At 57.7% G+C, this 15995-nt stretch overlaps 2 protein-coding genes and 1 non-coding gene across 4 annotated transcripts in view; 1 reads left to right on the top strand and 2 right to left on the bottom strand.

Moving 5' to 3' along the window:
- PLEKHG2 (pleckstrin homology domain containing, family G (with RhoGef domain) member 2) overlaps positions 1-9837 on the bottom strand; it is an 18277-nt gene extending 8440 nt beyond the window's left edge. Inside the window, exons 1-16 of the mRNA XM_011973416.1 lie at positions 9004-9837; positions 8221-8351; positions 7156-7424; positions 6977-7077; positions 6106-6172; positions 5923-5969; positions 5525-5675; positions 4134-4271; positions 3720-3920; positions 3001-3093; positions 2824-2910; positions 892-925; positions 700-801; positions 555-602; positions 438-476; positions 253-269 (exon numbers count right to left, since the gene is read on the bottom strand). Of these exons, the coding sequence (XP_011828806.1) occupies positions 253-269; positions 438-476; positions 555-602; positions 700-801; positions 892-925; positions 2824-2910; positions 3001-3093; positions 3720-3920; positions 4134-4271; positions 5525-5675; positions 5923-5969; positions 6106-6172; positions 6977-7077; positions 7156-7424; positions 8221-8329 (1503 nt within the window). The 5' untranslated portion in view covers positions 8330-8351; positions 9004-9837. The remainder of the gene's footprint in view (positions 1-252; positions 270-437; positions 477-554; positions 603-699; positions 802-891; positions 926-2823; positions 2911-3000; positions 3094-3719; positions 3921-4133; positions 4272-5524; positions 5676-5922; positions 5970-6105; positions 6173-6976; positions 7078-7155; positions 7425-8220; positions 8352-9003) is intronic.
- A 315-nt stretch (positions 9838-10152) lies between these two features.
- TRNAI-UAU lies at positions 10153-10245 on the top strand. Its single transcript is given in 2 exon segments — positions 10153-10190; positions 10210-10245. It is a non-coding gene; the product is annotated as a tRNA-Ile (tRNA).
- A 3106-nt stretch (positions 10246-13351) lies between these two features.
- Positions 13352-15914, bottom strand: ZFP36 (ZFP36 ring finger protein). 2 transcript variants are annotated; one of them, XM_011973376.1, is made up of 3 exons: positions 15836-15914; positions 14059-15026; positions 13352-13764 (listed from the first exon to the last, which is right to left on the bottom strand). In XM_011973376.1, exons 1-2 carry the CDS (start codon positions 15875-15877, stop codon positions 14070-14072), a joined length of 999 nt encoding a protein of 332 aa, XP_011828766.1. In that variant the 5' UTR covers positions 15878-15914; the 3' UTR covers positions 13352-13764; positions 14059-14069. The 2 variants fall into 2 exon arrangements, with proteins under 2 accessions (XP_011828766.1, XP_011828765.1); XM_011973375.1 differs by having other exon boundaries at positions 13352-15026.
- Positions 15915-15995: the final 81 nt, after the last annotated feature.

Below are 15995 nucleotides of genomic sequence, written 5' to 3'. Positions count from 1 at the left end.
GTGTGCCCGGCTAATTTTTTTGTACTTTTTGTAGGGATGGGTTTTGCCATGTTGCCCAGGCTGGTCTCAAACTCCTGGGCTCAAGCAATCCTCCTGCCTTGACCTCCCAAAGTACTGAGATTACAGGCATGAGCTATTCTGTCTGGCTCCAATCCCCTTCCCATTCAGACCCAGGATTTTGGAACTCAAGCTCCCTTCTCTATCAGACCCAGAAGTCAAGGTGCCCAGACCCTATCTCGAGATATCTCTTACCTTGAATCCATGCTTAGCTGAGGATGGAGAGATGAGAGAGAGAAAAACATTAGTGAGATGTAAGAGAAAAAGAGTGATCCCCCATAACTGAGGAGCTGAAGCGACCACCCCTCCCCAACCCACCACAGACATCCCGCCAGGAGACAGACAGGGATGGACCAGGCTAAGCCAGGGCAGTCACTGACCGTTCTGTGGGAACATGACATAAGGGTCCTTCACCGGCTCTGCGGGGAGGACACAGTGATGTCAGGAGCCCAGCTCCCACCCCGATGCCTGGATCACCCTTAGGGGTGAGCGCTCACCAGACTGCCTGCGGCCTCGGCGAATCACAGAGGGCCCAGGAGATGGAGCTGTGGGAGGGAGGGCCAGAGCCCTGCGTGAGCCCAGCTCCCGGGTCCTAGGGAAGTGAGGGCTGAGGGCCGGGACTCAGGGATCCACCGCCTTTACCTGTGTTCCTTCGCCCAGGGGTAAAACTTCTAGCATCTCGAGGTCGAGGAGACCCAAGTGGGGGTGTCAGGGGCTCTGGGACAGGCTTACTTTTGGGGGCACCTGTGGGGAGAGTTTTGGGGCTAAGAGCCAACTTTTCTTGGAAGTAATTCCTCTACTTCCACACCCTCCCAGCCCAAGGCCCCAACTCACAATGCAGGCTGTTTTCAAGGAGAACTTGCTTTGCCTGAAAGACAGGAGGATAAGGGCTGAGGTGGGTCGATTTTGGAGTACCACAGGGAGGATGCTTTAAGCACCATAGTCATGCCCATTAACGGGTGCTGTTTTTTTTTTTTTTTTTTTTTGAGGTGGAGTCTGGCTCTGTCGCCCAGGCTGGAGTGCAGTGGCTGGATCTCAGCTCACTGCAAGCTCCGCCTCCCGGGTTCACGCCATTCTCCTGCCTCAGCCTCCCGAGTAGCTGGGACTACAGGCGCCCGCCACCTCGCCCGGCTAGTTTTTTGTATTTTTAAGTAGAGATGGAGTTTCACCGTGTTAGCCAGGATAGTCTCGATCTCCTGACCTCGTGATCCGCCTGTCTCGGCCTCCCAAAGTGCTGGGATTACAGGCTTGAGCCACCGCGCCCGGCCTTTTTTTTTGTTTTTAATGATCTTGCTCTATCCACCAGGTTGGAGTACAGTGGTGCAATCATAGCTCACTCCAGCCTCTACTTCCTGGGATCAAGTGATCTTCCCTCCTCACCCTCTTGAGTAGCTGGGATTTCAGATGTGCACCACAGCCAGCTAAGGTTGGAGTGCAAAGGTGTGATCTCGGCTCACTGCAACCTCTGCCTCCCGATTTGAGCGATTCTCCTGCCTCAGCCTCTTGAGTTGCTGGGAGTACAGGTGCCCGCTACCACGCCCGGTAATTTTTGTGTTTTTAGTAGAGACGGGGTTTCAACATGTTGGCCAAGTTGGTTTCGAACTCCTAACCTCAGGTGATCCACCTGCCTTGGCCTCCCGAAGTGCTAGGATTACAGGCGTGAGCCACCACGCCCAGCCCAGCTATTTAATTTTAATTTTAATTTTTTTTTTTTGAGACGGAGTTTTGCTCTTATTGCCCAGGCTGGAGTGCAATGGTGTGATCTCGGCTCACCGCAACTTCTGCCTCCCGGGTTCAAGCGATTCTCCTGCCTTAGCCTCCCAAGTAGCTGGGATTACAGGCATGCACCACCATGCCTGGCTGATTTTGTATTTTTTTCTTTTGAGACGGAGTCTCACTCTGTCGCCCAGTCTGGAGTGCAGTGGCGCGATCTCGGCTCACTGCAACCTCCGCCTCCTGGGTTCACACCATTCTCCTGCCTCCCAAGTAGCTGGGACTATAGGCGCCCAGCACCACGCCTGGCTAATTTTTTGTATTTTTGGTAGAGATGGGGTTTTACCGTGTTAGGCAGGATGGTCTCAATCTCCTGACCTCGTGATACACCCGCCTCGGCCTCCCAAAGTGCTGGGATTACAGGTGTGAGCCACCGTGCCTGGCCCCATTTTGTATTTTTTTTAGTAGAGACGGGGTTTCTCCATGTTGGTAAGGCTGGTCTCGAACTCCCGACCTCAGGTGATCCGCCTGCCTTGGCCTCCCAAAATGCTGAGATTACAGGCGTGAGCCACCGTGCCCGGCCAGCCCCAGCTAATTAAAAAATGTTTTTTAGAGACAGGGTCTCACTATGTTGCCCAAGCTGGTATCGAGCTCCTGGGCTCAGGTCATCCTCCCACATCACCCCCTTGAAGTGCTGGGATTATAAGGCATGAGCTGCCACAACCAGCTGATGGGTGCTTCTATTGGTCAAGCCCATGACGACATGGCTGGTGACCATTAATCGTCACCACAACCCTAGGATGAAGGTGCTATCATTCCTCTAGGTGAGGAAGTTAAGACTCAGAGAGGTTAAGTTACTTGCCCGAGATCACAAAGCAGGGACATGGTAGAGCTAAGATTCAAACCCCAGTAGCGGAATTCTGCACTTTTAGCAACCACATTGTAAGAGACTGCTCCGGCATCGGGCAGGGGCGTCTCCTAGTACGGTGAGGTACTATTGAGGGACGGTGTCTCCAGCACTCAGAGGGCCCCTGGCTGTGGCGGGAGCTGTACCTTGGCAGGGATGGAGGCGGGGTGGTTCTCAAAGAAGAGGCGCTGGAGACAGTGAATCCACAGCCTCTTCTCTTCTTGGTTCTTGGCCTGGGAGTGGGTTGCAGTAGAGTCAGGGGGCCAGGTGTGAGGTCTCGAGGTTGGGGGATCCCTGCCAGTCTGACCCCACTACATGCTCACCTGGAGCAGGTGTCTGTGCTTGGGAATGGTCAGATCAGACACCTTGAACCCTAGAGGGTCTCGGGGACTCTCGCTCACGCTCAGGTTGCAGCACTGGAAGGAAAGAGAGGGGCAGCAAGCTCAGAGTCCTTGGACTCCGTGATGCCCCTTGTACGGAGACACCCTTGGAGGTGTATCCGGGTCCTACTCCCTAGGAAGATGTACCCCATAAGGCTGTATGGTTTCCTCTCCCTTTTTTTTTTTTTTTGAGGCGGAGTCTCGCTCTGTCACCCAGGCTGGAGTGCAGTGGCGCAATCCTGGTTCCTTGCAACCTCCGCCTCCTGGGTTCAAGTAATTCTCCTGCCTCAGCCTCCCCAGTAGCTGGGATTACAGGCACTCGCCACCATACCCAGCTAATTTTTGTATTTTTAGTAGAGACGGGGTTTCACCCTGTTAGCTAGGCTGGCCTCGAACTCCTGACTTCAAGTGATCTGCAGGTCTCGACCTCCCAAAGTGCTGGGATTACAGGAATGAGCCACCACACCCAGCCTTCTTCCTTTTTCTCTTAATTGGGGCAGCTCTTATTCTATACACTAGAAAGAAACCTTCCCTTGACCTCCATTCTCTAACTCAAGAAAATGTGGCAGGGTCCCCTGGCCCACACTGTTGGGCACACAGATACAAGTATTTGGGGTATACTTTGTAGGTAGTATTCTAGCCCCACCCCATCCCAAACTCACGAATATGTGGCCTTTGTAGGTGTACTCCAGCCCCCTGCGCTTGGCCACCAGGAGCATCCGAGAGAACAGGAAGAGCAGCCGCTCACCCCCTCGTAACCGGGGGCCGCCCCCTCCACCTCCTCGGAACGCGCCCTCCAGCACCAGCTCCCCAAAAGCACTGAGTTCCGGGCCAGTCCAGCCACCCAGCCGCCGCTGCACTTCCTGCTGGGACACCGCCAGGTGCGCCGGGCACAGAGACAAGCAGAGGTAGGTAGCACACACATACACACCAAAACAGGGGGGTTAGCAACAGGGCCGTGCTGTCCCAGCAAACCCTCCAAGGCAACCTCTGAGGCACTGATATGCCCCCACCCGCCCCCAAAGCCCCCTCGCTCACTCCCTCATCCAGCAAGCCCCAGCCCACCCTGGGGCCACCTGGAGGCGCGCCGCATGCTCCTGCTTGCGCTTCATGTCGTTGATGTACCAGGCAACCGCTGTCATGGACACAATAGCTTCCTCCACCATCTCGCGGCCCCCAGCGCCTGGGCCCTCCGCCCAGTGCTTCCCTAGTTCCTGTCAGGCAGCCACCAGGCACACAGGGATGGGGAGAAAAACAGAGAAGGCGAAAGAGAATGAGAACAACAGGAGATGGAGAAATATAAAGATGGGGCAGAGGCCAGGCGCAGTGACTCACATCTGTAATCCCAGCATTTTGGGAGGCTGAGGTGGGCAAATCACCTGAGGCCAGGAGTTCAAGACTAACCTGGCCAACATAGTGAAACCCCGTCCCTATTAAAAATACAAAAATTAGCCGAGCATGGTGGTGTGCGCCTGTAATCCTAGCTACTCAGGAGGCTGAGCCAGGAGAATCACTTGAACCCAGGAGATGGAGGTTGCAGTGAGCCAAGAACGCACCACTGCACTCCAGCCTGGTCGACAAGAGCGAAACTCTATCTCAAAGGGAAAAAAAAGGTAGGACTGGGCGCTGTGGCTCACGCCTGTAATCCCAGCCCTTTGGGAGGCCGAGGCAGGTGGATCATCTGAGGTTAGGAGTTCGAGACCAGCCTGGCCAACGTAGTGAAACCCTGTCTCTACTAAAAATACAAAAAAAAAAAAAAGAAAATAAAATTAGTCAGGCATGATGGCACATGCCTGCAATCCCAGTTACTCGTGAGGCTGAGGCAGGAGAATCGCTTGAACCCAGGAGGCAGAGGTTGCAGTCGCGCCATTGCACTCCAGCCTGGGCAACAAGAGCGAAACTCCGTCTCAAAAAAAAAAAAAAGGTAGGGGCAGAGATGGAGGAAGACAAACAGGCAGAGACAGGAAGTGGAATGAGCTGGTGCCAGGCGTCAGTGCCAGCAAGACCCTACACCAAATGCTGGCCCAGTTTCTTTCTTTCTTCTCTTTTTTGAGACAGGGTCTTGCTCCATCACCCAGGCTGGAGTGCAGTGGCACAGTCACATCTCACCACAGCCTCGAACTCCCGGGCTCAAATAATCCTCCCACCTCAGCCTCCAAGTAGCTGGGATTGCAGTTGTAAGCCACTGTGCCCGGCTAATTTTAAAAAAATTTTTATAGAGGTGAGGTTTTGCTGTGTTGCCCAGCCTGGTCTTGAAATTCTGGGCTCAAGTGATCTTCTCACCTCGGCCTCCCAAAATGCTGGGATTATAGGTGTGAGCCACTGCACCCGGCCCACTGGCTCAGTTTCTAGGGACCGCATCCCTCCCCAGGTGGCACAGCCTGTTGTCCACCCTCCAGATGCATCAACAGTGGTCAAGGGACAGGACCTCGCCCTCCCCAGCCTGGCTCCAGGGGCCCTAGCTGACCTGCAGCAGCAGATGGTACTTGAGGATGCGCTGGACAGGTTTCAGCAGGAAGCTCTGCAGGGGCAGTGAGTGGCGAAGCTGGGCCTGGCGCTCCTGCAGCCACAGCGCTGCTGGTGGAGACAACGACAGCTCCCGGAGCAGGGCCAGGGAGCTGGGGGCACAGCACAGGTCAGTGGGGGATAGTCAGTTCCAGTGGGTGGGGACAAGAGGGGTTAGGGAGGGGCCAGGGTTTGGGAAGGGTCAGGGTCTGACAGGGGGTGGGGCAGTGAGGGAGAGGTTCAGTTACTGTCACAGCCTGGCAGGGGTCGGTGCTGGATGGGTCGGGGGTAGAGGGAGGGTGACTGGCACATCGGCTTGTGGGCACGGCCTGAGGCCCGGCAGGGGCTCCTGCCCCTCACCTCGGGTAGTTCATGCAGTACAATGTGTAGATGTCAAAATCCTCGCTCTGCGGGTGACATGGGAGTCAGGGAGACCCCAGGTCCTGGCTTCCCACGACCCCCCTTCCATCCTAGCCCAAGCCTGCTCTCCCACCTCTACAAAGGCCCCATCTAGGACCGAGAGCCCCCCAACCCTCCACTCACCCTCTGCACGAAGCACTCGGCAATGCCCCCGGCGCTGCTGCTGTTCTCCAAGTCCTCCAGGAGCTCGCTACGGGGGAGAGGGGAGGGTGAGGACCTGCCTGCCTCCACGAACCCCTCCATAGGAGGCCTCCAGGAGGCTGAGGCCCCAGTGGTCTGCTGGGGCTCGGGGCTTGCTGACTGCCAGCATCTCCTAAGGGGATGTCACGTCCGGAGGAAGGGTCCTCTGAGGGCTACACGGGACATGGTAACCTGCTTAGACTTTGTCCCTGGACAGCTTCTCATTCCTCAGCTTGAACTTGTGTCACTGTTGGCATGAGCCTAGGGGTGTCATGTCATGACCTAAAGAGCTACGATGATCTTAAGATCCTGCTGTAATTCGGAGACCTCGTCAAGGCACTTTTCCGTGTCACGATCCTTGGACCCCAGCGTCCTCCTTACCACAGCGACCAACCATCCTGGTTTGTCCGGGACTGAGCAGTTTCCTAGGATGAGGGCTTTCAGTGCTAAAACTGGAAAAGTCCCAGGCAAATCAGGCTTAGGGGGTCACACGCATGCTCACGCTGTCCCGGCCTTCAGGCCCCACGTGATTCTTGGATTCATTGTGAGCCCAGAGCTGACACAGCCCCAAGGCCTCGTCCTGATGCTGGGACCCTGTCCCGGTATTTGGGCTTCATCCAGGTCCTCTGACTCCCATCCCCTATGCCCCTCCCTTACTCTGGGTCCTCACTCCCAGTCATGATCCCGGATCCTTGCCCAATGTCACAACCCCACATACCAGCCTGGACAGGACACTACGAAGCTCCGAAGTTTGGGTTAGGAAATAGACCCTCCAACCAATCAATGCCCCCTGCCTGTCCCCCCTGCCCCTGACCTGCTGAACTCGTAGATGTCCTCAATGTTGGCAAACAGCGTGCCCACCTGCTCCACGCTCAGCCCTAGGACCCCGCCGTCCAGCAGAGGGCTCAGGTAGTCCTGTGGGGATGACTGGCATTACGGGAGCCAAGGGGCTGGCCTGGGTACCCACTGCCCTAGCGTATCTGCCCGGCTTACTTCCACGATGCTGCGGAGGTCTCTGACATAGGCCCGCTCTGTCTCCACGATCTCCCGGGCCACACGCTCCAGCCTTGAGGGTTTGGCTGAACCTGGGATCCCCACCGGAGAGAGATGGAGGCGGATGGGGGGCCCTGGAAGGGGCTCTGGCCTGGAGACTGAGCAGGCTGGAGTGGGTCCCGGGGCTGGATCCCCCTCAGAGCCCACTGTGCTCAGGGATGTGGAGCTCCCAGAACCTCGGGGGGAGGTCATGGTGGGGGCTGCAGGAGCTGCTGGGGTGTGGAACAGGTGGTCAGAGAAATCTCCCCATGCACCGGACTTCCACAGGCTTTCATGCATTCAGCCCACAGCCTCACCCACGCCTGTCCAACAGCTTTCCCACAAGTTCTTTCCTCCTCTCCCCACTGCCCTGCCTTGGTCCAGTCCCATCCTCTCCCATCACGGTCCTCTCTGGACTTCTGGCTTCCATTTCTCTAATCCACCTTCATGAATCAGCTAGGTAGACCTTTATTAGTTTGCCCATCTGACTGTGTCACTCCAGTGACTATAACCCCTTCCTGCCCCTGGGGATAAAGTCCAAAATTCTCAGATCCACAGGGCACTGGGCAATGTGGCCGACACAGATCCCTCCAGCCAGTTCTCTTCCCACGGCCACCCCTTCTTACACTCTGCATTCACTCAACTTCTTTCAGTCACTTACATGAAGGCTTTTCTCACCTCTGGGCCTTTGCACATGCTGTTCCTTGCATGTAGAATACTCTTCCTTGTCTTTGCCCAACTCCTTCCCCCTAATCTTCCACTTCTCAGTTGAGATGTTCCCACTTCCGGGAACCTTCCCCTGACCTTCCGAGCTCCGAGGATCCACGATCACAGCCTGATCACATCCCTGACCACTCTGCCCAGCGCTGCCCCCTCTGGCCTGTCATTGCCTGGGGATGGGCCCGCCTCCCCCACCAGACTCGGAGCTTTGTGCGAGTTGGCCTTGGGCTGTCTCCATCACCCTGCCTTGCCAGCATCGCCCAGGAATAAATGCCCCACAGGCTCCGCCCCTGCCTCTGGGCTCACCTGTCCGAGTCTCACACACGGTGCCACAGCCACACACTTCACCTCTTCGGCCACACCCGAGGCTTGGGCTAGGTTTGGAGAGGCTCAGTCCTTGGGCTCCCTCTGGCATGGCTGAGCGGCCCAGCAGAGTCCTGCAGAAAGAGCCCCTTCTTGGATATCAGGACCCCATGGGCCTCTCCGTCGCCCAAACTCACAGATGGGGGCTGAGAATTAGCAACGTGGTGTAAATCCAGGGAGGGGCCCCTGGGAGTAACTAATGGGGGAGGCACAAAGTGACAGAAAGAAGGGGACAAGGAGAGAGAACCTGGGGGAAAAGATGGAAAGGCTGAGACAAAGAAGAGTGAGCGGAGCGGGAGGCGCAGAAGCTGCGAGTCCCGTTTGTCTGGGGCCGGAGGCTTAGGGATCCTGGGAACGTTTGGGCTCCGGCTGGAGCGGAGGGCGAGGGGCAGGGCTGGGAAAAGCCGTGGGCGGGAGGCCGCGAGGTCCCAGGGGAGGGCGGAGGCTGGGGGACCGGATGCCAGGGTCCTGCAGACGGCTCCCTCCCCCGCCGAGAGCTGCGCGCTGGGGCGCTGGCCCCGAGCCCTCGCACCCGCTCCGGCCGGTCTCTCCAAACCCCAATCGCGGTCCCCACAGCCGCAGCCTCCCCAGCGCCTTCCCACACCCCTCCAGCCCCCAACTACCGCCGGCGTCTCGGCTCGCCCCCCGCCGGCACGCCCCCTCATTGTTCAGCAGTGGCGCCGCCCCCTCCCCCAGTCTGCCTGGGCCCCTCGCCTCCCCCCTCACCTCCCGGGGAGCCTCAAGCCCCGGCCCGAGGCAGCCCGGCTCCTGCGCGACCCCGACGCGGTCCCCGGGGAGGTGCGGAGCCCAGACTCAGGGGCGTGAACTTCGGGCTCTCAGGCTCCAGGAATAGAATCTGGGGTCTCTCGGAGACTGGGGTCCCGCAGTCGGAATTTATCGGTGTTCTAAGTAGGGGATGCTAGGAGCCTCGACTCTGGAGCCTCAGATGGGGGCGCTGGGGACCCACATTCCTGAGTCTTCTAGGTAGGGCCGTGGGTGGGGGGTGGATTTCTGAGTTCCCCTAATTCCAGGGGCAGGAATGAAACTCCCTCCAGGTAGGAGCACAGGGGGGTCCCAAAGTCCTGGGTCCCCTTGAAGTGATGGACGCTGCAGCTCAAAACTGGTTGGGGCGCTTAGAAGTCCGGATCTCAAGTTCCTCCAACGCGGGGTCTTGGAATCGGAGCCCTGGAGGGAGTCTACGGTCCTGGATCCTGAGTTCTTGAAACCGGGAATACGGGGCGCTCGGCCTCCAGGGTCCCCCGGGGTGACGTCCGGGCTCCCGGCTGCTCCAGGAGGGGGCGCTGCGCACCTGGATGGCTCAAGTCCTCCAGCCTGAGCGCCGGGGCCTGGACCTCGGGGTCTCTCAGGATGCGGTGCAGAAATTCCGGACGCCCGGGTCCGAGCCTCTGGACCTCTCGAGCTCCTGGCTGGGTGACACGGGGCTCGTGTGACGGCGGCGGCGCCACATCTGGGGCGGGAGAGTCCGGTCCAGCTGTGAGGCGGGGGGCGGTCGCCCGGGGTTTCCCCTCCCCCGCTGTCGCCGGGGCTTACATCCTGTTCCCGCCTGTGGGGGGGAGGGGCTGCCTTCCGGCCGGCCGGCCAGCTAAGGGTTAAGACCCCACCCCTGATTTTGAATATTCATGAGGAAGCGCGTCCTTCTGGTAGGCGACACCCCTACATTCCAAACGCCTCGCTGACTTTTCCCTTTTACAGCAAGGGCCGTGAGGCGTGAGAATCAGGAACTGGCGATGCACAGTCTCCTATTGGTCAATCCAAAGTTTTAAATTTGCATGTGTAATACAGGGCGGGGCCCTCCGGTGAGGTCACGTGGCTACGAACCACTGAAGAAATCCCCGGCAGAGGGGTGCGGCCGGAGCTCCAGTGGCGCAATCGGTTAGCGCGCGGTACTTATATGACAGTGCGAGCGGAGCAATGCCGAGGTTGTGAGTTCGATCCTCACCTGGAGCACTTTTAATACTTTTCTCATGAGGTCTTTTTTATTTTATTTTTATTTATTTATTTATTTTAGACGTAGTTTCACTCTTGTTTGCCCAGGCTGGAGTGCAATGGCACGATCACGGCTCACCGCAACTTCCGCCTCCCAGATTCAAGCGATTCTCCTGCCTCAGCCTCCCTATTAGCTAGGATTATAGGCATGTGCCACCACGCCCCGCCAATTTTGTATTTTTAGTAGAGAGGGGGTTTCTCCATGTTGGTCAGGCTGGTCTAGAACTCCTGACCTCAGGTGATCCACCAGCCTCTGCCTCCCAAAATGCTGGGATTACAGGCGTGAGCCACCGCGCCTGGCTTCTCATCAGTTTTTATAAACTTATACATCTTATAAACCAACCAAAACATCTACATCACTTAGATGAATGAACGTTTCTATCTTTTGAATTATTGGGCTCAAAAGACTCCTAGGGCTTTGGCGACGGTCCTTTGGGTGTTCTGTATTGTAGGAAGGTGCCGTTTCCGTCTCAGCCACCAGGTGGGGGTATCGTCTCTTATTAGATGCTCTGGGCATGGACTTGAGTGCAGTTTGACTTTTGTAGAGATGTGTGTCCTGGGCAAACTGTATATGACTGCCTCCTCCGTATTTCTCTCTCTTTTTAATGCCTCTTTTACAGATGAACATATTTATCTATCTTGGAGTTTTCAACCTCTGTTGAAAAGGAAAACTATGTTTCCTTTCCGTTTTTGAGTCGACTTGTTTTTTTAACATGCATTGAACATTCACTATGCGCCTGGCTTCCTTTAGCTGTGTGTAAAACGGCAGTAAACAAGTAGTCCCTGCCCCTGAGGACGTGACATTTTAGTGGGGGAGGCAGATTGCTGTCAACATAAGAATTAAGTACATTTTAATGTTAGGTGGTGATGATAATGTCATGGAAAAAGTCGAGCAAGGTAGGGAGGATGGAGTAGTTGGAGGTGGGGTGTGGATTGCAACAGCAGTGGTCAGGGAGGATCTCAGAGAAGGCAACTTTTGAGCAGAGACCTGAAGGAGGGGAGTTAGCCATGGGGACACCTGGGGAGTGTTCAGGCAGAGGGAACAGCTAGTGCAAAGCTCCTATGGATGAAGCAGACCAGACTTGGCAGAGCAGCTAGGAGGCCAGTATGGCTGGAGCAGAGTGACCAAGGGGGAGGGGTAAGCGATGGGCGCGACTGTGTGGGCTGTGGGGAGGACTTAGGACTTTAACTTGTATGTGATCTGACTCAGGTCTCATAACAGGCTTTGTCTGGTTGTCTCGTGGGGGAGTGGGGAAAGGAGAGACTGAAGGCACGGGCTAGAGCAGAGACTGGGACAGGGGCTGCTATGAAGATGCAAATGGGAGACGATGTTGGCTAGGACCGGGGTGGGGCTCATGGTGGGGGCAGGTGGATTGTGGATCTATTTTGCAGGTGGATCAGACAGGATCGCTGTTGGCCTGGGGTGTGGGTTTGAGAGCAAAGTGTCAAGGGATACTCCTGGGTCTCTCTCTGGCTTAAGCCCTGGCAGATGGTGGGAGGTGCCATTTTCTTACATGAGGGATTCTTTGAGGAAGGGGCAGAGAATCTGATCTGGCTAAAGGAAGGACCCAGGGATGTTGTTCTTTCAGTCTCCAAGGCTCTGTTTCAGCAAATGTCTCTTCACCGCTTGCTCTTGGTGTCTGCCCCTCCGCTGCCTTTGCATCTCAGGGGTTCTGACTCCCCCTCGCCTGACCCTCTTCTACTTATCAGGGCCTGAGCCCTTTCCCATAAAGGAGGCAGTTTCCAGGAAGAGGAGACCAAAGGTCAGTGAGCAAGGGAGAGGGCCAAGGAGGCCTGAGAGCTGGAGGGAGGCTTGAGGAGGGTAGAAAGAAGGGAGAGGAGGGAAAGAGAGGGAGAGAGAAGAGGAGGAGGAGTAAGTCTTGGGGGAAGAGGGGAAGAGGACAATGGGGAGTGGGAGGGCAAGGAAAGGGTGGAGAGGGAAGGAAGGACGGAAAAAGAGAGAAAGGAGACGGGAAGGAGGAGAAAGGGGGTAAGAGACGGCAGGATGGGGAGGCTGAAAGTGGGGGGAGAGGAATAATGAGGGAGGGGACAAATTGGAGGGGGGAGAGAAGAACAGAAGGCAAAGGCCGTAGGGCGGGGCAGCAGGGTGCAGAAGAGGAAGTGAAAAGGAGGAGGAAGGGTGAGGGTAGGGAAAGGAGAAAAGAGGGAAGTGGGAGGGAAGAGGAGGGACAGCGGGGCAAGGAGAAAGAAGAGGGGTCGCGGGGGGCGAAGGCTGGGCGGCAGGGTTGAGCCGCAGGCGCTGACGCAGGGCGGCTTCCGGGCGCGGGGCCCCGGGGCTGGTCCTGACGCCGCTGGCCTTGTATGGTCTGAATACGCTGTTCCCCCGGGGCCCCTCCTAGACGCGCGGCCCCTACCCACACGCCCTGGCCTCGCGGGGCCGACCCTGGTTGGTGTCCGAGGCCTCGGGCTTCCAAGGTTCGGAAATGCCAAGACCCAGTCATTCCCGGGCTCCAGGGTCCCGGTGGCCAGAAATCTGCCACTCCGAGCCACCAGGGGTCTAGAGTCTAAAGCGCTAGGGGACACAATCTGAGACTCCCAAATGTTGAGACCCTAAACTCTTGAGACCCTAAAACCCGCTTCCCCAACATCCAGAAGGTGTCGAAGCCCCCCCGGAACCCCTAGTCCCGAAACGGGTTCCGCTACCCCAGGCTGCCCCGCCCCGCGCCCGCCCCCGCTCGCTCTGGGCGCGCGCCCCGGCACATTCCGTCCTCCCCACCCGGCCCCTCCCGCCTCCCGCCTCCCGCGGCCCCGTGGGGACGGAAACATTCAGTCCCCGCCCGCGCCCGCCCGAGAGCTGGGTCAAGGAGCCCGGCAGGACGGGAGCGCAGCGCCCCCGACGCCCGGGAACTGGCTCCCCCGGTTCCCATCTGGTGACCTCACCTGGTCCCACCCTTTCAGGTGAACTGCCAGGCCCGGTGACGTCACTTCCTGCCAGGTAAGCGCCGCGGGGCTCGGAGAAGCAGAGTTGACTGCACCCAGCTTCCAAAAAGTCACCCTCTCCCTCCCCATTCCTGTCTCTAGACCGCGAAGAAGCCAGGATCCCAGCTTACACTCAGATTGTTTATTTAAAAATGCCCCAAAACACAAAAATAGACTTTTAAGGTAACAATATATATTACTAAATATATTATAGTCTACTTATAATTATACCGTCGTTTCCAATATTACAAAAAAAGAGAAAGAAAAATACAAGGGAAGCAGACGACCCAATATATATAAATACTATAAAATCATATTAGAATAAATAAAGTCGTCATAAATAAAGGGTCCATTGATTTATGGGTGGGGTTTGGCAACGGCTTTGGCTACTTGCTTTTGGAGGGTAATTTGAGCACCAGGATTCCCCCTCAGGAGAGGTTCCAGTTACCAGGAGACACTGGAACCTCAGGTCTATAAACACTGGAGGGGCAGTGAAGGCCTATTATTCACAGCACGTAAGATTCTATGAGACAGATTTGGGCAGGGAAGAGGTGGGGAGAGGGCTCACTGCCTCCCTTAAATATGCTACATTTTTTTTTTTTTTTGTCGAAAACCTCAGAAGACACTCCATCCCCCACCACCATGAATACTGAGCTTGCACACTTGGGGACCTGCCCCAGTGTGAGGTCAGGGGAGTGGGTTAATGCATTCTGGAAAAGGGGGTTACTTGATTACTTGATTACTGTCCCTCAAGTCCCCATAGCCCTGGGGTCCATGCAGAGACCACAGTGCAACAGACGTGGCTCCCCGCTGAGATCCAGCTGATCTGACCAGGCAGTCACTTGTCACTCAGACACAGAGATGCGATTGAAGATGGGGAGTCGCCGGGGGGCTGCCGCGGGCTGGGGTGGTGCAAAAACCCCCGCCTCGAAGACAGGAGAGTCAGAGCCCCCCAGGCTGCTGCCGCTGCTGGCATATTCATCAGGGTCGGATCCCAGGGACTGTACAGAGGGGGTCCGAACCAGGCCACCCAAGGGCCCCCAGACGCTGACAGGAGTGGCCCTTCGGCAGGAGGGGCAACAGAGTGGGCTGGGGTCTCTTCGAGCTACGGGGGTACCAGGGGCAGCAGAGAAGGCAGAGGGTGACAGTGGAAGGTCCCCAGGTGGTGGCGGGGAGCTGGAGGGCGAGAAGGAGCTGGAGGACAGGGAAGGGCCGACCAGGCCTGGTGGTGGTGGTGAGGTCCGGCGGCCAGAGGGCAGGCCGGAGAAGCTGATGCTCTGGCGAAGCACAGGAGGGTGGCCCGGGGCCGCCAGGTCTTCGCTGGGGTTGTGGATGAAGTGGCAGCGAGAGCCATAGGGGCAGCGGCCCTGGAGGTAGAACTTGTGGCAGAGTTCTGTCTTGTACTTGGGGTGGCGATTGGCCTGGCGCAGCTCGCCCAGGCCATGGGCAAACTGGCACTTGGCCCCGTAGCGGCAGCGTCCACTCTCTGAGAAGGTCCGACATAGCTCAGTCTTGTAGCGCGAGGGGGTGGTGGAGGTCGCAGTGGGCGAAGTGGGTGAGGGTGACAGCTCGGGGCCCAGGCGGGGAGCCAGCGGTGCGAAGCCAGGGGGTGGGGGCACCCAGCCACAGCTGCGGCCTTCTACCAGGCTGGTGGAGCGGCCAGGCAGGCGGGAGGTGACCCCAGACGGGCTGGAGTCGGAGGGGCTCAGGCTCCAGAGTCCCGAGGAGCCCCAGCCTGGGCTGGACTCAGTCCCTCCATGGTCGGATGGCACCGGCACGTCATGGCTCAGCGACAGGAGGCTCTGCGGAAATGGGTCGGTTAAGGTACCCGAAAATGCAGGGCGACGCCCCACCCCAGCTGCAGGGAACTAGAGCTTGCCAGGCCGGTTTGTGGGCTCCTGGCCTGAGCCCCACCCGCCTGCAAAAACCCCTGGGTTCCGGATGCCAGGAACCCAGATTTGGAGGTTCTGAGTTTACCCACGACCGAGGCCTTATCCCGAGGGACCCAGGAATCCCGGCTTTCCCGGCTGGACCAAGAGGGGGCCCCGAAGTCAGGGCACACCACTTTTTCCCAATTTTGGGTCTCTTGCCCTCCCCAGATATGACCCACGCGTCAGGATCTCCAGTTTCACAACTGGAGGAACCAGGCAAAGTTGACCCAGGAGTCCGGATGGCTTCGGTTTTAGGGTTCTCAGAGAACTACGGTCAGGGACTGGAGACACAGAAGTCGGATCCCCCCCACCCTGAGACTTCAGCCCCAGAGACGCCTCCGCGCAAAACCACGCCTTCAGCAACGACTAGGGGTGAGCCAGGTGTGGGGGCCACTTCCGCCTCCAGGCAGCCTAGGTCTGAGAAAAGTTCTCCGACTTTCCACTCGCACGGGCCGCCCCACCCATGTTTGGGCCAAGAGCCGGGAGTCGTGGGCTCCATTTTCACCTCCAAATCACCAAGCTGGTCTGAGCGGAAGGCAGGGGCCCCAGGCTGGAGGGCGCGGCGCTAGGAAGCCCCAGTTGGAGAAGAGAGGCAAGCGTCCCGGGATGGAGTTTGCGGCGCTAGAGAGCTGGGGAGTCAAGTGTGCAGGTACCGGGGGTGCCGTGCGGTGGGGACTCACCTCGTAGATGGCAGTGAGATCCATGGTGTAGCGGTTGGCCATTAGAGGGGAGTCGGCCGAGAGTCGGAGCGCTGAAGTCAGGCTGAGGCTGGCAGGGAGAGCCGGCTACTTAAACAGCAAGCACGGGGCGGGGCCTGGGCCAGGGGCGGGGCAGGAGGGG

The sequence above is a fragment of the Mandrillus leucophaeus genome, unplaced genomic scaffold, assembly GCF_000951045.1.
Source record: "Mandrillus leucophaeus isolate KB7577 unplaced genomic scaffold, Mleu.le_1.0 Scaffold137, whole genome shotgun sequence".
NCBI lineage: Eukaryota > Metazoa > Chordata > Mammalia > Primates > Cercopithecidae > Mandrillus > Mandrillus leucophaeus.
The sequence above is the reverse complement of the archived record's forward strand: the minus strand, read 5'-3'. Positions and strand labels throughout refer to the sequence as shown.